Raw genomic sequence first — 24,738 nt, 5'->3', positions numbered from 1 at the left:
TTGTGGATGTTTCTCACTTAAAATCGTAAAGACAAGAAATTGTAATCCTTTAACTCTTTGGATATTTTTTTTTATCCTGAAACTGTTAAAAAGGAATTGCATTGAGGCATTCAGATGTGGTAGAACTGATTTGCATTAATACAAAAATAAAGCAGAGATGTCTTAGCTCAAGTCATGGTAGTAGAAGTTCAGAAGGTCAGCAGCACTTTTTACTACATAAAAGATAAAATATTTATTTGTAAGTTAGGCTTCTAAATATGCTGAATAGCAAGTGTTCCCTGAGGTATACACTGAGCATCTATAGGATAATTATATTTAGAGTTTAAGATTAGCTTCCAGAACTACAAAAGTGAGATTTATTTGATAGGAATAATAACAACGAAGTAACAAATGGAAAAATTAAACACAAACATTACCAACTAAGTTTCAGTAATTTCTATTAAAATGTTTGCCTTACCTTAAAGTAGCTTCTGTTCTCTCTTCCAAATCATGGCAATTTGTTTTCATCATGATTTCCAAATCATGTTGATCTTTTGAGTGATAGTTCCTTTACTATAGTATTATCTTATGTATGGAAGGAAAAATATGTACAGTTGATGAATTTTAACCTACTATTCTGATAGAAGTTAACATAAGACTTTAAGTGCAAGCTGTATGAAAAGCTGCTATTTTTTTCTGACAGCAATATTAAATCAACCAAAATTAAAATGTGGTAATTCTAAATAGGTCAACTTCCATGTGGAATGAGTATCTAAAATTGATGTCCTCTTGCTTTTTGAGTTGTCATACTACCAACTTGACCTTATTTGAAACCAATCCACAATCTAAGAAAAAATAAATAGAATAGCTTCCAGTGTTGTGTGTTGCTACTGAGCTTATATAATTCTTCTTTTCTGCTTCACATTGAAAGTTGATATAATCATCTGTGATACTTAAATTTCCCACAGTCCTACCGCCCTTTTATTTCTTGTATATCAAAAATGTACCTTCTTAGGATTCTTAGCAGTGTTTGTTCCCCAAATGGGTGTCTTTCGGCTGTGTCATTTATTATCTGAACAGAAATTTCTTTAGAGATACAAATGAGGTGTTCACTGAACTCTGAAGTTGAATGTTTGATATTAGGATAGGTGTCTACAGAGATACACAGAAAAGGTGAAACTTCAAAACTCAGTCTTTCCTTGTAAGATATCATTGGAAAACTGACATGTTTTCAATTTTAATCACAGTTTTAAATTGATAACGCGGCCTGAAAGATGACAACATTAGGTCAGGGAAGAGTGTCGGTTAAGACTGCTACTGTATGTTTACTTTAATAATTAACGTTAGTTCACATCACGATATTGCTGATTTTTTGAAAAGGTAAACCCTAGATGTTACCTGTCACTTTGCTGCTTCTTGTGTTTTTCACAAAACTGTATATGGATTTTGAGTTTTATGTCAGTATGAACTATTGCATACTTCTTAGACTTTTCCCAGGTTGTTGCACTGAAGCAGTTTGCTGCTTCTGTTCAGGGGAGTGGATGTATCTTTCTCTTTCCAGCCTACTAGTCTCTCATGGACATCTTTTCAATGTTCCTTTCGTTTACCTGCATTACACAGTCATACTGTGGCTTGTATAAAGTACTCTGTTTTCAAGAAAGAAAAGATGCCATCTTCTCATAAGCTACTCCAAGATAATAAGCTATGTATTTTAAAAAGACGATTGTTAGAAAAATCTACAGTAGAAATAGCTTCTGTCATAAAAAGCTTTATTAATTTATATATCAAAATCAAGATGTGGCCTGCATCAATGTAAAGGCGAAAATTGGAAAGGAAGCTGTAAAGCAGTCAGATACTTTCAAAACAAAATCATGGTTTAATAAATCAATCAAGTCTTGTTACTGTGTAAGTAAAGAGTATTATCACTACTGTTAAGGATTTGGAGTTCTGGATTTTGTCTGTATCAGGAAGGTTATTGCATAGTTTTTTTACTGGACTGTTCAGAGTATACTTCAGGAAAATTTGAATTGTTTTAGAAGTGATGTAATCTTCTAGTAGATATAGGAGTGTGTGTATATATATATTTATCTCCTATTATTTATAGGCCACTACTCAGTACATCCCCATTTTTCCATTAGCATCTTATAAAATGATGCTAATAGCTACTCAACAGATCAAGTTATTAATAATATTATTTATTATTTTATCCTTAGATAAATGTATTTCAAACATCTTTGAATAGATTTTGTTACTTGTGTGCAATATATAAAGATGGAACGTAGTAGAAGCTTTTCAATCCAAAGCATATAATTCCTGAATTAAATTTTGTTTCTAGAAAAGTCAGCAATTCACTTAATTTTATCACTTTTGGAAATTACTAATAAAGTGCCTGACAAAAGTGCCTCAACTGTTTGAACGTGTTTTACTTTGGGCACATTTAAACAAGGCATAACAGTGATGTATTTTCTTCTCACCCTGGACCTAGAAAGACTGGAAAATGAATGATCATTACCAATGTAGAGTTTGGGTATTTTTTTTCTTTTACCGGAAGACTGATTGTTATCAAAGTGTGAAAAATGCTCCATGAGTCTTCTCATCAGAGTCAGTTCGTGTTATGACATTGTAGATCAATAAACATTGGCAGCAGAATCTTGCTTCTTAAATCCAGTCTACCACAGAGAAAGTTATTTCCACATTTCCCAAATCTTTTTGAATGTTCAGACATACATACCTGTAAAAAGGGAGCAAAAAAAGATGTAGTCACTGGATTTTTTTATTGTTTTGTACTTCATGTGGTTGAATTGCAACTTAATAGCATAAAATTGTCAGAGCTGTCAGCAAGCCTCTAATTTCAAGAATCTCTTTTAATCCTTGATACAGTTAAGTATTGCTTACTTTTAAATGAAAGGGCAAGCAGACAAATGGAACGTCTTGGATGAGAATTACCAGCATTAAAGTAATTACTGGGGTGTTTCTGTGGTAGGAGGCTTGATAACTGACAACCCTGTGGGGACACGTGGAGTAGAATTAGTAATTTTATAGCACAAGCAATGAAGGATTTAATCAAGGCACAGAATCATCAAACAGCAGAGTGTGATCAATAAAAATAGGGAAGACTAAAGAACTTTTTTTCACAATTGCAGAGGAAAATTAAAGATGGTGTTACAGAAGGACCTATGTATTGAGAAAACAAAACAGGATCAGACCTCGGGCAAAAGTGCTAAGCTGCAGCTGTAAAATTGAGCATTGAGTCAGAACAGAGAGACCTTGAGCAACTAATTTCGTTCGGCAGCTCTGCTGGCTTGCTGACCTAGCTGTCTTTGCAAATAACTAGCTGATAGGTTGATCAAAGCTGTTGAGGTATTTCAGAGGGGGTCAAGATTTGAGCATGGAGAGAAAACAACATTTAACTGCACTTTAGTATTATTGCACTACTGAGAACCAAATTTCAGGATGTTTGAAATGGATGAAGTTTGAGAAGGCAATGCATCCATGACAGTAGAATATTTTATAAGGGATATGCTTAATAGAGTCTGTCCTCAGATCTTAAAAGTGAGATTATGGTGTCCATATCATGAAACTCGCCAGCTTAAGGTGTTGTCAACACATTCTACTTCTTGCAGTGTAGTCACCAAATGAGATTTGTCTGCTGTTTATTTTAGCCAGGGTTTTGAAGGATTTTCTGGTTATTGGTACTGATAGTCACAGTCTTTGGTCTGAGATAACCAATTACATGATAACTTTCAGAAATCTACATAAACTACAATGACATTTTGGGGCTGCATAATTTATAAATAGTCTTAAAAGCATATATGTGCAAATGTATAGCTAGCTTAATGGGAATTGTGCTTGGATATTGCTTGTCATGAATCATACAACTTTGAGGTTTTTACTGTTAAGCCTACAATAATTTTTTCCCCATATTAATATATAAATAGACAATATTTTGAATTAAAATTTAATGGTCTTTAAAAATGTACAGAGGTTTTATGGTACTATGAGGACGATTGTAATTGATGTCATTTCGGTTAGTATCTCTGAAATGTTTAAGCTTTTACAAAATCCAGCATTTTTGATCAAATGTATAATTTAAGAATCTTTTCCTAAAATGTGTGAGTGGAAAAGAGGACCTAAGACTAATCTCATCAATATATTTTATTTAAGCAAATGCTTCTAATCTGAATGTTTTAATACGAATTAACATGATAAAACACTATTTCGTACACAGAGATATCCAAGCTTCTCCCAGACCCAGATCCCGATGTTGAAACTTACAGTGGTAGAGTACTAGAAATCAAATCTGTTTCTGATATTTCACTTATCATTCAATTTTTAGTTTTTAAATATATGCTCATTGTACAGTGCTGAGTTACTGGACTAGCTCACTTAAGAGATTTTCAGATAAATTTTGTATTTATTTTGATGCATATAATTTGAACTGGGACAAAGAATTTAAACAAAAATTGATGATAAAATGTGGGCCCAACTCATAAAGCTCTTTGGACTTCAGTCACGCATTGCTTGCATGCTGTTGGTGGGAAAATGTGCTTTTTCTGCTTATGTTCTACTTCCCTAAGATCAAAACAAGTTTGGAATCTGTAAAAAGGGAACAGTAAGTGACTGGAGAGACATTTTTATTTTCTTCAATAAAGTCAGGATATTAAAAAAATCAGTAGAACTGGACATGATTTGAAGCCCACATTTAAACCTGAAAAAAAAATACACAAGCACATTTTTGTTTTCAGCAATGAAAATGCATTATTTATGTGACGGAAGGAATGTAAGCTTATACACCGATGTCATATTCTTCATACTGTAATATTTGAGAGCATTACACAAATCTTTTCTCAAATAAAAATTACTTTCATTATTTGTAACAAATTCATATTGATGTATACTTCATTTGTAATGTTTTTTTAAATGTTTCAGGAGAAATCATTATTTCTACTTGCATTTTTCTTACTAAAATCAATATATATGAATCTATTATTTTTAAATTACCAAGAGGTGATCACACACTTTTTAAAATTTCTACAGTAATTATAGAGCCTCATGAATGTCAATGAGTTTGTGAGACTAAATCCTCTGAAAGAATTTTGCATGTTGTTGTGATGGGCATTCCTTTACACTTAGTGATATCTCTTCCTGCTGGGAATGTTTGAGGACAGCATATCTGAAATGCATTTTCTACACTTCAGTAATTTATAGAGGGACGAGAGCCTCCTACTTAGTTTCAGCGCTCTCATACTTCAGGCTGTCTTCAGCAACATGGCAGTATAGGCTTTATGTGCTACATGTGAGAATATATGCTTTTTGCTCTGAGGCTCCTGTTTTTGTAGATGTGCTGCTGATTTTTATAACACGGTATTAATTTTAACGTATTTTTTCTGTACTAAATACATAATGCATCATCTAGGATTTTTATACTTCCCTTTATGTAAGCATGCATTCCAGACTTGGTGCCAGCTCCATCCTTCCTTCACGTCTCTTCCTTTTTTTTTGTGTATCATGTAAACCCTGAATGAAACTTGGGAAAAAATCTGCAGAAAAAGTGCAATCTGACTATATACTTCAATGTTAATGAATTGGGCCCTTGTTTTTTAATACTGCTTATTTGAGCTCACACACCATTACTGGCTTTTACATCTTATTTTACTCATCATTGTACAAAGAGCATCCGTTTTATGTTTTTATTAATATTATTTAACACAAATTTTGTAGCTTTCTTTTTAAGATGTAGTAAATAAACCTTTTGTGAGGTATCTGGGGATTGACAATGAATAGTTGTGTATTTTTGTGATGTTACTGAACTAATACTGTTTTTTCTTATTAAAGATGCAATAATAATTCTTTTTTAATAATTAAACTAATTTAGTAAGTGCAAGATGGAGGCGCTTTCCTACAGATTATGCTTCCACCTCAGAAGATGAATTTGGATCAAACCGTAATTCCCCTAAACATACCCGTCTACGTACCTCTCCAGCCCTGAAAACCACTCGCCTGCAGAGCACTGGGACAGCAGCTCAAAGTAGCAATACATTCAAGCACAGAATAAAGGAACAGGAAGACTACATTCGTGACTGGACTGCGCACCGAGAAGAAATAGCAAGGTTGGTTTTAAAGGAGCGCCTCTAAAATAACATATTTGTACCCAGCAGGTATTCACGTACATATATAGGAGAAAGAGAGCCAATCAATTTTCTATATCACTGTACTTACTGTTGTCATTCACTAACTGAATGGACAATTTAAAATTCTTCTGACAGACTGACAGACAGAACACTCGTCTTACCAGCACATCTCTTTCTAATGAAAAATAATAGTAATTTCTGACTTATGATAGCCAGATCCCAGAATATGGTTGCTTTAGTGGACTTGCAGAGATACTTTGTCTAGAACTCCTAGTTGCTAATGGTGTATTTCCTGAGACTGAAGTATATCTAATTTTGTACTACCTTTGCATTCATATTGAAGTAAAATTTCAGGTCAATGCTTAGGTGACAGAGAGAGGAAAAAGTGATTTTGGCAATGTGAGAGACGTTCTCATTTTAATTTTTCATTTATCTAGTCATTATTTCATGTTAGATATTTTCTGATTTAAGTCATATGTATTCATCAAAAAGTAATTTTTTTTGTTACGAGTCTCTGAGATTAGTATAGCAATTCCTCCATTATTGCTAACAGCACTCTGCTTCAAGTGAACCAAGGAAAAGGTAGTCAGTTCTACATTCTGGTAACCAATTATTCCCATATCATGCGATACTCAGGCAGTGAAAACTTCAAATAGCTTGAACTGAATAAATAAAACTATGTAAGTGCATAAATGTTATTTTAAAATAAGGTGCCCATGTTCAGGTTCTGAACCTTTTCACGGAACTTAATTTAGAAGCCTAAACAAGAAAAGTGTTTTCCTTTTAAAAGTAATCTTAACACTGTGGACTCACAGATATGAAGCATTGTGTTTTGCTTAATGGGATTAATTATTTTTTGTTTCCTCTTCTTGATAATGTTTTTCAATATTTGTTTTTTCTAGTGTGATTTGTGCAAAGATAAAATACTTAAGGGAGTCTGATAGCATCTTGATAAATCATGAAATAAACATCATCAAAGGCATCTTCCTAAAACATCCCTTTCTTTTGAAGAATTTAAAGTTACAGAGGGGTACAGGGAGGAATGTGTGTATATGGGGAAAAAAATTGAGGATAGCCATAGCATATTACTGCCTCCTTATAAAAAGTGCTGCTGAACATCTGCTTCAGTGAAACTTCTTGGTACGTTTTGCTCATCTAGGAGAGATTGACACTGGAAGTAATTAACAATTCAGTCTAATCTTATTTGATGGTTAGGTTTGCGAGATTTTTTTTCTTCCCTTGGACTTCCTACCATTTTCTTCATTTAGATACTGGTTTTAAATTTGTTTTGAAGGCTGTGTACTTAACCTACCTTTTTCAGCTTCTTTATTTCCAGTGGAAGTGGTGGTAAGAGGCTCCAATTGGTATTGCTAAATTTGTGATTGTGTATAGAAATTTCACACAAAGTGCATTAAATGAGCATATTTAAGGTTAAGAAAGCTAGCACTTGGGAGTCGAGAAATGCCAGACTACTGTCATGTGTTGTCACTGCTTCTAACACCAGTTTCCTTGGTTAGCCTCTGCTGAGCCCCTGTGCTCGAGGTCACTAGTTGATCACTTCTGTGCCTCTGTATCTCTTCATACTGATTCACAGTATCGCTCCCCAGCTTTAAGTTTAACTTTTGTCCTTTGTAAGATCATTTTTGTCTCTTCTACCTTTGCCTTGCTGATGACAGTCTCCCTTCTATCATTGTCTACCATGTTTTTATTTTTTCCTTCCCAGCCCTCAGTCCAGCCTCTGATCAGAGTCCCTTCAACTCTGTCTAGAGTTTTTAAAAAAGGAAAAGATAGTTATATGTTCTCATTAAAATTAATTTTCTTTTTTGTTGTTGTTGAAAAACTGATTAGATTAAGCAGGTGTAAAGATAAGTATTTCATGAAATAAATGTGCAACTGAAAGTAGTGTAGAGGCTGTATGACAAACAATTCATTGCTTCTATGTTACCATAGAATTGTATTTCAACTGGTCTACCAAGATAGACCCAGTTTGCACTTTTCACAGGCTCTACAATTTACAGATTTTAATAAAATTGAAAATTGGAAAGAGATGATAAAAAAAATTAATGTAGTAACTAAATTTGTTATAAAACAATTTTGGTCTGGAGGAAGATACACCCTCAGAATAACAGGAGCTTCACATATTTTATTTAAGGATTTTAAAGTGTCATTACAAAATAAACTGACTCAGTGTAGGGTGTGACACAGTAAACTAAGCATTAAAATGTTTTTATAATGCAGCAGTTCAGAAGTATTAGAAATATCTTAGTATTCTTTTTTCATTCTAATACTATGGGTATTCTTTCATTACAGGTAAATAAGAACTAGAGTTCAAGGCTATGGAAAAAGATGTCCATCCTCTCCCTGTCCCAGGCCTTTCCTCACCTTGTCCCTTGCATTGCAAACTGTGCTGTCCCTTATGTAACTGTGTAGCTGTGGGAGTCTGCTCACTGAGTGATTTTAAGAGCAACATTTCCTGGAGTGGGTTCAGGGGGTTCGGAATTTGAGGTTTCTTTTAGTTTTGCCTCCCTGAATTGATTTACCTTGCATGATTGCTAGGTCTGATGCAGGGAAGCGGTAGAAATCTGCGGGGTAACCTACAGTTGCGGCAGAGTAAATAGTGTGTACCTAAAGCCTAAGTCTCTTGTCCTTGATTATACAAAACGTACCCCTTATATTTAAGCAATACTTTCTGTTTCTAGAAGTTAATGTAGAATGACTGGAACACTTCATTTATGAAAAGGCAGAACCAACTCTCAGCTCCTTTGTAATTTTCTTTCTCATAGTGCTTTTTCTTCAGTGCTCTGTCTATATTGTTTCTATACAGAAACATTAGCAAGTACTGACTATGGCTTACTATCACATTGAAACTAATTCCAGATTTTATTCACTTGTGACTGTGATGATTGTCTAACAAGTTGCTTGCCATCCATGTTAGAGTTGTGTGTTATGATATTTTCAGGATTCATTTCAATTCATTTTTATGTAAACATCTGACATTTTATATAATTTTGATTGCTTGTTAAGAACTCGATTGAAGTGGCTGTGGCATGTTTGAAGCATTGCTGATTTCTATGGAAAGATAAGTCTTAGATGATTGATACTACTTTTGATTATGGTGTTTAATCACATTTGTCTTCTGGATGATTTACTGATAATTGACATTTCCTGGTTTTTATTCACAACTATTCATTTAAATAGCAAAATCTGTTCCAGAAATTCAAACATGATTATTAGCAACTTCTCTGCTTAAGAAAAAAAGTTACATGGTGGTGTGAAACAAAGGAAGTGGGTACTCTAGTATCTCTACTACTTAGAATATTAGCTCAAACCTTGGAATTTTAATGGTACATATATATATGAACATGAAATATAAATTAAAATTGACCCAAAAGATGTAGTAATTAGGTCAAATTAGTTAATGTAGTAATAGGTACTTAACATATTTTAATTTATTAAAATGAGCCATTGACTTGGTTTCTGCTTTAGTGTTCCAGTCTTTGTTAGTTGGAATTCAGAAATCCTGTTTTGAGTGGTCACAGGTAATTGCCACATATTCTTGTACAGCCTTATCCCGATTATATGTGTATCTGTGCTGCACAAGATTGCACTTAATTGTGGATTGCTAATGGTAGCCACAAATTCCAGTGTTGGAATTTGACTGGAAATTTCTCTAATTATGTTTGCCTTTCTAATTTAAATTCTGCTCACTCAGTCTTAAAACTGTCTCTAGGTCAGTGGTGACCATTCTTTTTGACTTGAAGACAAAGTGAAAATAAAGAGCAGAAAGCAGCTCACCTTTAAGAAGCACTGGCCAGCACAGTGTGTGTCCCTCTCACTGCAACTCTCACTGCAACTCCTTCCGCTTAAATGACAGGTGCTGCTGTTCACAGAGTCCTTGATGGTGCAGAGTTAACACTGTTGACTTCTGTGCCTTCAGTCCTCTCAGACAGAAGCATGAAAGGGGATCACTTGGTGGGTTGCTCTGAACTCTAGGTCGTCTGAACTGCTTGATCCAAGCTGGAGATTCAGGGTGCCATGGTTAGTAGGAGCCTTTTAGCTTTTGCTTTGTTTTTTTTGTTTTTCCCTCTGTCTTTTGGGGTGTCTTGGGGAGGAGTAGCACAAGCAGAGCTAGGCAAGCTTCCTCCCTGTGCTGCGCGGAATATAGAGCAGAGCTATTTTTTGATGTGATGCATCAGAAGAAAGGAAAATGAATCTTCAGCTGAGAATTCAGTTGTATTTATATAGTGCTATCATATCCAGATTTTTACAGGCATGTTCTGGTTTTCCAAGTAGAAAGCTCATCTTGATTAAATTTAGAGGATTTAGGGTACTGATCTGGAATTTCAGACACGTAAGCAGCTTGATCTGAACAAGCTGCAGGGTTGCTAGATAATCAGAGGTCCTGAAGTTCTTGGCAAGTAGGTAAACTGAGGTATAAATTAAATGCGTTCTAAAAATTTCATATTTACTGCATGTACACCAATCATCTGTGCAATCCACTCGTATTGGATTTACTGCGTGTTGCAGCACACATCTCTGCCTGGGAATCCTAGAAAGAAAATGAAGATGCTCTGTCTTTTGAGATTGCTTTTTACCTTCTTCCTCTAGAAAGGCATGTTATTAAAAGCTTCAGTTAAAAATTTGCTTTATGGTTCTATAAATAAACTTTCAGTTTAGAAGGGCATACTCATTTTCATAGCACGATTATTAGGAATTAAAACTTAGAAGCTCACAGGCTGCAGGTTGGGCTCTACTGGTCCAGAAGTATTTGTAGAGGAGAATGTAACACTCTCTTTGTTACTAGGATCAGTCAAGATCTGGCTCTCATCGCACGGGAAATCAACGATGTAGCAGGAGAGATAGATTCAGTGACTTCATCAGGCACTGCCCCCAGTACCACAGTAAGCACTGCTGCCACCACCCCTGGCTCTGCCATAGACACTAGAGAAGAGGTAGGAGATCTTCATGGAGAAATGCATAAGGTTCTTCCTTTTCTTTATTTCTTTTGCTTTTAGCATTTTGCATAGCCTTTTTTAGTTATTTCCACTCAACCCGCATGCATGATCTCTACATTGTTTTTTGATTTAAAGTTCCTTTACATTTCAACAAATAACTGAGAAATTATTCTACGAACACAGCTTGTCAAAAGGATGCATACTATCTGTCTGTCTCTTTTTTTCCATGAAACATAGGACAAGATAGTTATTTGTTTCTTGCTTGTCTCTAGCCTTAGATACTGTTGGATAGTATCTAAGTGCATTTAAAGACACTAGTGTGTATGCACAAATATATATAAATGTATACATCTAATACTTTGCATAGCTATTAAAAACAAAAAAGTCCCTTTTTTCACAGGTGACATTAAAGTTTTGTCTTCTGAACACTGAAATACTTAGGTACCATCAGTAAACAATAACTTTAGATTTTCTTTCTGAATAACATTGTCAAATACTGCCTTGAAATAAGTTTGCCTTGTGCTTCTAATAATTCTTATTCTCTTTGACTACATCTGGTGTGCTATTCTATGAATATATTGACTAACTTGTTCTAATAACCATCACAGGTCTAATTCTGGTAAACATGTTAATCTGAATTTAAATCATCACTTCCTACCATATTACAATTCACCCTAATAAGTTGTAAATGTGTACTGCATTTATTCTTCATACTATTCCTTTCAAAATGTGTTTATTCATTTTTGTGTGGATAAAGTTTGGTTAATGCATTAGCTTACCGTGTTTAATATAATACTCTTTTTTTGTGGAAAAAAAGATATAAACAGTGATAAGAAATTTGTGAGTTGTGTACTCAGAAAAATGGTAACTGCACTCACGTACGTTTTGTTTTTCATTCTACGGCTAAACTTTTAGGAAGTAAAGCACTTATTTTCTCAGATCCAGTTAGATCACTCTGATTTTTATATTACTAAATAATTATTATGTACATGTGTACATACTACTGCAGGTGGCAGTATCTCCTTTAAGTAGGTATAGGTGTTTCTGTAACACTATGACCAATCTGGAAAAAAACTAAATTTGATAGCACTGTACTTAATTCCATAGATAGATTCCATTAATCAAAGGAATAAATTATTTAATACCAGTTTATAGGTAACTATTATGTTACCTGCCTGTAAGCAGAATTTCTGTGGGGTAGGCTAATTTTGCCAAGTATGTCTGATCTTTGAAAAAAACCCTTCATTTTCACAAGGTATTGTTACATAAGTGGTGCATCATTTTATACTGTGCAAGACAACAGAATGATTTTTATTTGATAGGCTTCTTGTAAACTGTTTCAGAAGGAAAAAAATATTAATCTGATCTTGCATGTATCCAGTAGGTTTCATAAACTGCATTTTTTTTTTTTTTACCTCCCAGTTGGTTGACCGAGTATTTGATGAAAGTCTCAATTTTAGAAAAATCCCTCCAGTAGTGCATACTAAACCACCAGAGGGGAATGGTCGGCCTAACGATGCTAGACCTCAGCTGACAGATGCCCTTGATCCCCCAACAATTACCCGGAGAAGGACTTGGAGCAGAGATGAAGTGAGTACACAACAGGGTTCTCTCTAATACTGTGTCTATTTTAAGCTTTTACAGTTGTCTCCCCACTTAATATTTTAGACACCATCCTTTTTTTCCTACCTGTAGCAGGTGGCATTATTACTGGAAAAAAAAATACTTCTGTATTATTTAGTTTGCAAAATGTTCAAATACAATTGTGTATGATACTAATTAGAAAACACTTTTTTTTTTTTAAAAGTTAAAAAGTTTTCAAAATATATGAAATTGTTTGTATTAATTCTCATTAAAATAATAATATCCTGTTTGATTAAAAATTTATTGCAGGTTATGGGGGACAGTTTGCTGTTATCCTCAGTCTTCCAATTTTCTCGCAAGATAAGACAATCCATAGACAAAACAGCTGGCAAAATCAGGTGGGTTTTTTAAAATCATTATTATTACTGAAAACGTTCTGCTCTCATCAACGTTCCTACTAAACAGGTACAGGAAAATACAGGTAGAGGAAATGTATTTGGTAGCAACGTGTGTTTTAAAAAGCAATGTTACCTATGGCCTTTTTAGCATTCAGAAAGATTTAAGATGAACAATTTTTGCATTAATGCTTGTTTGTATTTCACGTTATATGAAGATAAATATCAGCAAAGTTTATATGGACCAAACAATAGCCATCCTACTCCCAGCAGAGGAGCTGATCCAACGCATGTAAATGCTGAGCAAAGTCTACACAACCTCTATGCAAGTCTTATAAAACTCCCTTCCTTAAAAGATAAGGTTAAAACGTTGCTGAACTGTAAAACTGGGCCCTGTATGTTTGCCAGGTTGTTGTAGGGATCACTCATTTTAGGAAGAAAAACAAATGGTACAGAGGAGAGCAGTTTCAGTAAATCCTTCTGAAAAAGAATTTGCTCGGGGGGCAATGTGGCCACTATTGAGTTCTAAATCTCAAATAACAGATGTAACTATCTGTTATTTTTAATTGAAAATTCCTGCTTAGATAGTTAGATTCCTGCATAAAATGTCATAGTAGCTAACAGGAAGTATAGATGTGTCAAAAATGATAACATGTTGCTCTACCAACAGCTCCATTTAACTTGAGTGAGTGAGTGTACAACCATTTGGTGACCGCTTTGGTTGACAAGAATAAACGAAAGTTCTAAATACAAAATTCACATGTCCTTCTTCATGTCTTTGTGCAGTTAATAATTGAAGAATAGAGTACATTAAAAATAAGAAAGTCATTTGGCTGACCTTCATGTATGATTTTCTGAATGTGAGAAGATATTGTAATTTATCAGTTTATCTATGAAGTGTCACATATTGAAATCTTAGATGGGTGACAGATTAATCACCAAATCACAAATTTATTTCAGCATAGGGGATGTAACTAGTAAAAGCAGCAAGATGCTAACTTGTCTGAAGGTTATATTCTCGTGGGAGTACCAAGAAAGACTTGACCATAGAAATCAAGAAGTAAAAAAATAATATTTATAAATTGGTAAACGCTATAGGTTATCTGCAATTTCTAGTCCTGCTGTTTCTAGTAGTAAGAGTGAAGAATCAAGTCTTTAAAAGCCTGCAGCCCGTTCTTACTATTTCTGTTCCAAGGTTTTTTGTGATTTTTTTTTTTATTTTCCTGGTGTTTACAGGTAACATTTGTGAATACCGTATTTCCACTATCTTGGAATATGATCCTGGACTGATTCATCTCATTTCTTTTTCCAACTCAGAGTTTTGGGGCTGCAGCATTATAATATTGGAAATATGCCATTTGCTGCCTTTTCCTCTTTGGTTTTCCCAGAATGCATTCTTCTATGTATCATACTATTTATTTGAATATCCTTAAGCAAAAGACATAAATGAGTTTGTGAAATGCAGGTGTACAATACGGTTACTCTAAAAAAGCTGTGCCAAATTAACAGAGTTCAATTTAATTATGCAAAATTTATTCCAGGTTACACAAAAGTTCACAACTTGTTCAAGTTTAATCAGCCTTTGAGTGCACGCTATCATTTCCTTTGATAGGTGATCTCAAAAAACCGAACAAATAAATACGTGCAAAGAGGTACTTAAGCATGACCATTCTTTGAAAGTCATTTTCAAAGGCGTTCGAAATTTGAAAATAGAAACAAAATATTACATCAAGCTTTGTTTTGCACATAATTCTGTGGGAAAATACAGTGACATCCATATGGAACTCTGCTTACCAATGTATTTTTTTTTTCCTTTTAAAGCTGCATCATTGGAACAAGAATCTTGCTTATTGACTGACTTATTTGTGGTAGGCGTCTAGGATGATATGTATCTTAAATTCCTCAGAAGCAGTAGATAGTAGATACTCTACTTTTTTCATCGTGCTGATTTTTCTTGATGGTTGGCAGTTTCTGATCTGTAAATATGTTGCTAGCATAGCTGTAGTTTACTTAACATAAAAAACTGAGTGAGTACAGTGAGTTAAAACAAATTTATGTATGCAAATTCATTCTGAGAAAAGCAGGTAATTATAAAATGTAGTCTTACATTTTTCTGATTAATTTTCTTAGCTTAAAAGGTAAGTCAGCTACATTGTAATGAATATTATAATGATGTTATAATGTATTATGTTATAAATATAAGCATACCTATAAACATTCTATATACATTTAAAGAGAATGACATTGCATATTTCTATAAAAACACAGAAGAGCTAATTATTTCCCTATAAGCAAATATTCCCTAGAGGTGCAATCAAAAATTCCTTTTCCTGCTGCTCAGAATGGATTTGAATAATATGATGTTATTCATAATGTTACTAGTATTTTAAATCAGAAAAACAACAATAGTTTTAGAATTGTTTTTAGAAAGCATGAAAGGCAGCTGGGACCTATTGTGGATTTTACTTTAGCTTTGTTTGATGTACATGAGTTCAACCAGCTTGTGTGCTGCTTCTCCTTTCACTGGAGTTAAGCCAGTTAAAATTTCTGCCCAGAACAGATACAATGAGATCAGTCAGGATTTGTCAAGCCAGCAGTTCTCTGATTTTTCCAAAGTACTTGAACCTGAAAGTAGAGGAGAAATTTATAGAGGCATCAATAAGAGTAAGCCTGACTGTGTTTTAAAAGTTGTCTCTCAAATTCTCTTGTTCACCAATGTAAACCTCTCTTCCAAGAGCACAGACAGTATAGAGCAATTATGGTCCTTACAAATTGCATCACACATATTAAAAAATTGCATCCTTCCTATCTTGAGTCCAAATGAAGAAGGGCATCCTTCCTGTAAATGTGAACACTCTTCTTTCTGTTATGTTTCAGTTGCAATAGCTGGCCTTGCAAAAAGACCAGCTTCACTTTGGCTAAAGTATGAAGAATTTAATATTTTTAGTCATTCTTGACAAGCAGATCTATCAGAAATTAAAATGAGCTGAAAAGATCATGAAAGTAAATTAATATGAGGGTAAAAGGAAATATATATCTTTTTGCTTGACTAGTTAATTCCTCACTTCATTAAAGCTGTCATTTCTGTTTTCTAATTTATAGATAATGTTCTGAGTTCCACTCAGTTCTGTCATCATTCCTACCTTGTGTTAAAAAATAGGATCGAGAGAAGCTTTTGACACTGTATTCTTCAGCTAGCTTCTCCCAATGCAGGCCAAACTGTTCTGGGTTTTTTTTTCCCCAAGTCCTAGCATGGTGTTCAGATAGAGCTAGAATCAGGTGCCTGGTTCTTTCCTCTCGCTACATCCTCTATATATTTATAATTTTCTTCAGGATAAGGTCGTAGTTTGGGTATTGCTAAGTTACTTTTTAATCATTTCTTTTTATTAATTACTCTGTTTAATCATGTTCTTATCTGCTGGTGTACACAAAACTACATTATACGTAAAAATTCTGCAGCATTCTAGCCATATGTGCTATAACCCATTCTTTGCTAACAAATTATTGTGGTGGCTACTCAGGAAGCAGATAGGCAGTTTGTTTGCTTTTCTGTCTTTTATGTGTTACAATGAGTTTGCAGGGATTTTCAGAGATTATGGAGGGAAGAGGTAAGTAGGTTTTGCAGTGAGAAGACCTACATGGTTTTATCAGTGCTCTACAATGTCAATGCAGTGTTTATTGGCTTGCTTTGTAGCAGGCAAGTTCTCTTCAGTCAGGCAAAGTCTAGGCAAAGCATTCAGCTCAGCGCAGGTATTACTTGTCAGTCTCTGCAGTTCGTCGTGCATCCTGTGAAGTGCAATAAAGGAAAAATGGGGACTGAGCACAATCAAATAAGAAAGTTCAGGCAGAATTGTCCCAGAAAGTGGGACTGGGAAAGGCAAGAGCAGAAAGCGGCAGACATTTATAAATATGTTCTTCTAATATAAAAAGTATGGTTAGAAGCAGGAAGAGCAAAGGAGACAGAGGTGAAGACCCCCTGGGAGGTTAAAATGTACTAAATAAAGAATTGAAAAAAATGTTGTAAACAGGAAATAGACTTCCTAAATTTATAGCAAAACCAAATTGGCTTGTCCACTTTATAGTGGAAATAATGATATTTCTTAAATTAGTGTTTTCTTTTTTCCTCCTTTTTTTTTTTTTTAAATAAAATGACCTATGAAATGGAAAGCTTTCAAATTGTAAAAGAGAAGTAAGAACATTACATCTAAAAGAAAATAAGACCGAGAACACCACATACACAAGCAAAAGCATTAATCACATACATAAAGACAGAAGTATTTTAATATAACATGAGCAAGAAAATAATTAAAAAAAAAACAACAAGCAGTGTCACAATAACTTATTGATTTTTTTTTTCCTTCTAGTGCTATCTACTGCTAAATAAAGCCTTATTTTCTATGTTCCTGCTGATTTCCAGAGTGATCTAAATTCTATTAATGTACGGAAAGTATAGCTGTGTAAGATTCTCTGTATACTGAATCAAAATATTTCCAGGAGTTGCCTGTTTTTTAGTGTAAGATCCTATAAAGGATTTAATTGGCTCTGCTTTTTATTTATTTAAACTCATCAGTGTCAGGCAAGTTCTAAATTTTCCATTATGATTGGACTTTATCCAGGTTTGCAGTTGTATGGCTTGGCATGCTTTTGCACTCCCTTCCAGAACAAAAGAAATCTTGTCAGATCTCTGATCAACTTTGTTACAAGATGATGGCACTACTTGAGGCCATAAAGTGTTTCATGTTTTCGTCACTGTAGTTTCGATTACTTTTAATTTATATTTTCCTTCCCCAAGAAGCACGTATTAATGTTTACTGTTTGTTTGCTTTGTATATTAGTTCACTAAAGTCACTTGCAGAAGTGGTCATTTGCCTTGATCCCATGACGTTGTGTAGAGTAGGGAGAGTAGCCCTTCCTCTCTGTGAAACAGCTGACAAAAATGTGTTCTGCAGCAGCAGTGAGTGAAGACCTCAAAGACAGAAGAAGAGTTAAAGCAGCTTCTGGATGGGCTGTTTATGGACATCTATGTACTGATAAGATAATACAGGATACACGTTTGGAAAAACTAGACTTTCTTGACAGGATAATAATAAAGAGTGGGATTTTCCATAGGGTATAAATAACTGAAGATGGATTTACAGAAAATGCAGTACAAAGTCTCCCAGCTTTCTTTCAAATTCGTAGTCTTCATGAGATGCAAGGTATCATGGATTTCCACCTTGGAAATTATTTCCTCAGAGACCTACCTACACTAATAACTGCTTTAAAATGTACTACTTTTCAGTCTTGATTTTGAATTGGTTTGTTTGTTTTCTTAGCAGTTTTACTGCAGTTATTTTTCTACTTTTAAATCTGAAATACCAATGAGAGAAGAAGTGTGTTTGGACTCCTCTATATCATCATGGTGTCACTTGAAAAAAAAAATTGAATACCCAGACCTTAAATATCTGCACGTTCCTTTTTTTTTTCTTCCGTTGTGCAAATGTAGACAGTTTAAATGATGTTTATGATGTGACAATGAAAACAAAAATTATCACAGCCGAGAAGCAAAACATTAAAAATGAGGAGTCTTACAGCATGCTTCGAAGTTTTACAAATAATAGAAGTGACTTCTTTAAACATACAAGTGATACTTATATTACTAAAGCATGTATATACAGTCTGTGTGTTGAGACTTTTCAACGAAAACTTCTATGAAATGTGTTTTTCTTTGAATTTTCTGAAATGGTTTATTTTTATTAAATTAATATAAAATACAAAGGTGAAAGAGTTGCATTTATTTACCATTGTTAATCTTTTTCTTCTGTTTTGTAATTGTTGTAAAATGCAGTGGTAATAGGGAAGTCTCTGACTACTATAAAATAATTAGATTTTTAGAAAAATGTCTCCGTGCTGTCTCATCAGCTGTGTCTTTTCAACACCATAAGCAAGTATTTAGTTACAGAACTGCCATTTTAATGTCAATAATAACAATATTGCTGAAACCCTGTGTGCTTCCCAGAAAATTTAAACTGTATGGTTGGATTCTGTTAGTTTTCACTATTTCAGATTTTAGTTTTGTTCAGTGCTCCCTGTACTGCTTTCTTGTATTGAGTATCTAATCTTTCAATGTTAGTTTTTTTGGTTTTGTCTATTTTAAACATACTGTTCTTGAATTTCTTTCTTCTAGGATATTATTTAAGGACAAAGACAGAAATTGGGAAGAAATTGAAAGCAAGTTACGAGCTGAAAGTGAAATTCCTATTGTGAAAACATCAAGCATGGTATGAATAGTTATCTTTTCTGGGATTGAATGAGTCTCTTACCTAATTTTTAAATAATCAGAAGAAGAATCTGTTATTTTCAATGATATAAAGGCAAAAATCTTTAAAAGGTGTTGTTTAGACACAGTATACTTCAAGAATAAACCTAATCTTATTTAATAATTACTGAGACTTAACTATCTTAAAAGGAAACAGTCTTAAGTAGTTCTTCAGGGGAAATTCTCAGATAAAGAATGCATAAAAGGGGTTCAGACTATATACAGACCATCAGTACTTTTAACAAAAGGTAACAACCATTAGTTTGAATGTTGGATTTCTTGCAGATGAACTTGTTTTACAATGTAAAGACTACTTTACCTACTATTAGCACTCTTCAATGAAAAATAATCATGTTGATTTTGTGTGGAAGGGATAACCATAGGGTACCAACTACAACTCTTGTTGATTCAGGTAGTCTTCTACTCCTGCCTAATTAGGACCATTTCACGACAAGACTGTGCGACAGTGTAAGGGAACAGAGCGCACATGTTGTTTCCTAGGACACTTCTCTGCTTCTAAACACAGAATTTAGGGTTTGAAAAGCATCTCTGCATGTGAGAGCAGGCAGAGAGTCTAGCTATATTATCTCATCTGGAGTATCGTGCTGTTAAGAATGTCAACTTACAGAGACCATTTTATTTTCTGAGGGAAAGGTGGGAGAGGAAACTCCTCGCGTACTTGGTACTGAACTGAACTACAAAACATGAACACGTTTCCTCTGGCATTGAACTGGCTAGCACTTCTCTGTTAGCTCATCATAAGTTATTAAACTCATCCGGTTTGATTTTTCCTGGAAGTATTAAAAACTTGGCCTGTAATTTCTGCAGAATGATATGTTTTTTAAGAGCAATCACTAGTAACTCAGTGTTATAATTTATTAGATACACTGACAGTTTTGGGGTGTTTTTGAAGTTTAATTAAGCCAAGTTAGTCATGAAAGTTTCTAATTTTAGAAATATGGTAATATAAGAGTTTCCCTTATTCTATCCATCTCCAGAGTAAGATTGGAGTTTAGTGTTTTATATTCTACATGCCATGGATATGGGATTTTAAGGCATTCATTAAAAAAGAAAAAGATTAGTGGTATATTTGTTCCTAAGTTGAGCATTTTCCAAATTTTTTGTCAATGCATTAAAGCATCTTGAATTGTTTGAAAGTGTATGGGTTTTTTTTCTATGCACTGATTTTCAAGTTTCTGCTCAATTTTCAAAGCCATATATTGTTCAAATGCAGTGCTTGTTTTTACCACAGAATCATGGAATGGTTAGGGTTGGAAGGGACCTCAAAGATCATCTAGTTCCAACCCCCCTGCCATGGGCAGGGAAACCCTCCACTACACCAGGCTGTGAAAAGTTAACAGAGGACAATTGTAACTGATGTTCGTTTTGTCCTTGGGACATTTATGTCTAGCTCAGATGTGGAATCTGCTTAAAGATAATGACTTTATAAAATCCAAAGTAATCAATTTCTTTGCCACCCACAAAAATCACATTACTTAGTACAGAATGGGGTTTTGAAATGGGTTAAATGGGTTTCTGAAATCGGTGCCTTTGAAAGTTCTCAGCTTTTAAGACCACTGATAGCTCTCCTCAGCAGTTGGATTAACAGTGTTCTTCAGTGTAGGATCCTTCAGTTGTAGGATTTACATATTTATAATTTAAGATGTGGTACATTTAGTGATTGTTGTGTTTCTGAGTGCATTGCTCTGGCTATATCTGTGTTAGGAAGTAGTGCAGCAGAAAGAAAAAACCTGTAAGGCAAATGAGTGTTGAGGACTCAACATTGGTGTGCTGCTGTATAGGGTCTTGTGGGCACAGGGCCCAATGTTTGCAGGCAAAATCCCAATGCAGTCATCTTGGTATTCTGACTCACATCTGAACAAGGTTATTAATCACCCTATTCCATTAATAGTGGGATTATACTGTGACTTTCCTTTAAAGGTTTGCTGTTACTTTGCCCCATTTCTACAGAAGCATGGTATCTATAAGTTCGTGCTTGAGAAGAAGTAGCGCAGGCAGATGGCAAGGGACAGAGTGAGGTTTTGTTGACCCTAGCAATCAGTCAATGTGGAGGAGTTCTTGGTTTCTGAATGGGCCACCACCGTCCAGCCTCAAGCACTTGCACCCAGGACCCATGGTAGACATGGCTGGGCCACTACCAGCAAGGGTGTTCTTGATGCCAGGAGAGACAACTCAAAATTCATATTGCAAAGACTGGGGAGGGAGATTGTTTGCTACTGATAGGTAGTTTAAGTCTCTTTTTCCTTAATGAGACATATTTGTTTCTTTCCTAGGAAATATCATCAATCTTACAGGAACTGAAACGAGTTGAGAAACAGCTGCAAGGTACAAATCTTTTTTCACTTTTCTCTTTTGTTGTTGCTTGCTTTATTTTTTTTAATGTATATCTCTCTATATGTGTATCATGAAACAAAGTTATCACATTTTATTAAAATATATTCGCAGTATCAGTTACATACCTTAATATCATATAATTGCTGGCACATTTGGTGAAGAAACATCACTGAATTATTTTAAAACAGGAGAGTGATGATAGGTTTTTGTAAGGGTGAAAAAATGCTCAACTGAAAATGAAATAGTCTGGAGAATCCCAAAGGAATTATTTGTGAAACATTCTTAATAGAGATATTTTTGTGGCTAAATATTGAAGTGTAGATGATGGAGAATCCTGACATGAGGCTTTACAAAATAGTCTTTGCACATCAGTAATACCTTCACGTGTAACACAATTCAGTATAAGGAGTGCACTGGGACCATAATCTACAGGAAATCTCAAAAAAACCCCTCAACTTTATCTGTTACAATAGAACAAAAACTTAGGGGTAGCTCTTGACATCTTCCCTTCACACTACTGAATCCACTCTTTGCAACTTTGGAGCTCACAGACTACAAAATCAAAGTTTATTCGCTTTTCACATTCTAAGACTTATCTGTGTATAATATGGAAAGACATCTGTTGTGTTTACAAAGTCTGCTATTGAGACAAATATTCCATTTATCAAAATCAACTTAAAAAATTAGTATATTTTTAAAAGAAGTTGCAATCTTATTTCTGTTTTGTTTAATTTGGAGTGGTCAAATAGATTAGTGGTCCATGCTTATATATAATCATTATTGTATTTGTTGTAAATGTCCTATATGTTATTTTTAGTATTCAGCTTTAATCCTACAATAAAACATGCTTTCACAAGGAATGTTTCAGGAGGAATCATTAGCTGCCTTTATAGACAAATCAGTATTTGTTTCATGCTCAGCTATAATTAAAAAATGTTAATTTATTACTAATTATATTGTGTTTAGAGAACATAACAAAGAAATAAGGCCTAGAGAAAGAGGCCAAGTCATTTCCTTGTGTACGCAGTGATGTCTGAATAGATGTTCGCACAGTTTTGGAAATAAGAGAGAGAGGTTCTGTTAAATGTGACAATGTGTTAATAGTACAGTAAAATGAAATTGTACTAGGTGCTTCAATTTGCCCTCACTCTGCAGAGGGAGAAGGACAATAAGTCCTTCGTTCTGTATTAAAGAGGGTAATTGATTGCTCTTTTACAAAAATTTCATTCAGTCATGGAATTAGCAGCTATGGGTATTTGGGAGGGGGTGGTAATTGAAGCATAATATAATGGTGATAGTAGAGAGAAAGTCCCTTCAACATGACTAAAAATCACATCTTTCAGTCCCTATAAGCTAATCATAGATGGTTTGTCATCTCTCTTTTCTGTCCACACATCAGGCAGTGTTTTGTTTGTGCAGTTTCGTTTCATCTGAAGTTTTAATATATGTAAATGCTTTTAAATGTATGTATCAGCTGCATATATGTTGAATACACTACTCCTTTGTAGTGGGCAACACACATAAGAGCTCATGTCTGTCACCATAAAAGTGTTAGAGTAGGATTTTGGTGGGTTTTATGGTAACAGAAAACTGTATTTTTTTATGGTTTCTTCCCTATTCCTTTCATCTTTTCTTGATTGCTTAGCAATTAATGCCATGATCGACCCTGATGGTACCCTGGATGCTCTGAGCAACTTGGGATTCGCCAGCCCCGTCCTACCAGCTCAGCCGAAGGTGAAGGCCAGTCCCGTTTCCCAAAGTACCCGCCCTCAAGTGCAGCCAAACTGCCAGCCCGAAGCTCGGGCTCTTCGACCTGCCGCCGTCCCTGTTGCAGCTGAATTTGAGAATGCTGAATCCGAGTCAGATTTCAGCATACATTTCAACAGGTTTAACCCAGATGGGGAAGAGGAAGATGCCACTCTTCGTGAGTGACATCTCAGTGTTGATACAAATACCTTTCATGTGGAATGTTTAGGAATAAAGGAAAATTATAATATTGATTTTATAATTTAAAAAAAAAAACACACAAAAAAGGCTTGGTCAAACAGCAGTTGTTTTATTAAACCAGTTTTCTTTAACTGTGATGCTTTGATTGTCACACAAATCCTTTTCAAATCATAAAGATATGCATAGATACAAGTGTAGGAAAGCAGATTGTGGCAGGTTTGCCCTTTGTGGTTGTGTGCTTTGCAAAAGAATTATTATATCAGCAGTTTTCCCTTAATAGATTTTTTTCTGTTTAAAAAGCCATGCAAGCAGTCTAACATTTAATGTTACTGAAACCCCAAATCTCTTTGCCAAGCTGCTCTAATGAATGGACTTCCTCCACTAAAGTTTGTACAGAACTGTTGAACGGTTACATTTGATTCTGAATTAGATGATTTATATAGGAAACATTATCTTTGACTACAATGACACATTACTGCACAAGGTAAGACAGATTTCAGAAAGCATTCATTCTTGTGTACTGCAAATCTCAAACAGTTCTGTGATTTATATAACCTTGTTGCTGCGTAAATTGTCTTGGGGTTTACAAAGTTCACATATTATGTTTGCACTAAGATTTGCTGGGAGTGGTAGGTGAACATATCGATATCATTAAACAGCAAGCAGTGTTTTGGTGTACATACAAAACTGATAATACTGCACTTGTATTATCATTGCAGTGTTTTAATCCACTTTCTGAAACAACTATTTGGCACTTTTTGATCTTCTTCAAATGTCTTTTTGATGTTAATGAAAGTAGAAGTATTTCATATCTCATTTCTGTCCAAATGTTTGTTGAAACAAATTTAAACATACAGCAACATGGGACGTTTTAAGGCATATTGAGGCAAATGGTGGGCTCTCACCAGCTCAAATGAAACAAAAGCTTACGGAAGAAGTTACTGTTCCTTGGAATGATCATGAGATGTAAAATTTTCTTTAGGGAACTTGGAAATAGAGTTGTCATAATTTGCTTGATGGATAGATGCACTCCCAAGCAAATGATTTCATTTGCTTATGTATATTTTCCTGTAGTCTTGCTAGTAAAGCTGTCT

At 34.6% G+C, this 24,738-nt stretch overlaps 1 protein-coding gene across 1 annotated transcript in view; it reads left to right on the top strand.

Annotated features, from left to right (window-relative positions):
• Positions 1-24,347, top strand: part of CEP170 (centrosomal protein 170) — a 105,227-nt gene extending 80,880 nt beyond the window's left edge. Inside the window, exons 13-20 of the mRNA XM_086631590.1 lie at positions 4,208-4,258; positions 5,855-6,089; positions 10,915-11,092; positions 12,488-12,655; positions 12,959-13,047; positions 19,211-19,304; positions 21,637-21,688; positions 23,343-24,347. Of these exons, the coding sequence (XP_086487716.1) occupies positions 4,208-4,258; positions 5,855-6,089; positions 10,915-11,092; positions 12,488-12,655; positions 12,959-13,047; positions 19,211-19,304; positions 21,637-21,688; positions 23,343-23,629 (1,154 nt within the window). The 3' untranslated portion in view covers positions 23,630-24,347. The remainder of the gene's footprint in view (positions 1-4,207; positions 4,259-5,854; positions 6,090-10,914; positions 11,093-12,487; positions 12,656-12,958; positions 13,048-19,210; positions 19,305-21,636; positions 21,689-23,342) is intronic.
• Positions 24,348-24,738: the final 391 nt, after the last annotated feature.

This window comes from Tauraco erythrolophus, chromosome 2 (genome assembly GCF_009769465.1).
Source record: "Tauraco erythrolophus isolate bTauEry1 chromosome 2, bTauEry1.pri, whole genome shotgun sequence".
Lineage (NCBI taxonomy): Eukaryota > Metazoa > Chordata > Aves > Musophagiformes > Musophagidae > Tauraco > Tauraco erythrolophus.
This window is presented reverse-complemented; position numbering and strand designations above follow the sequence as displayed.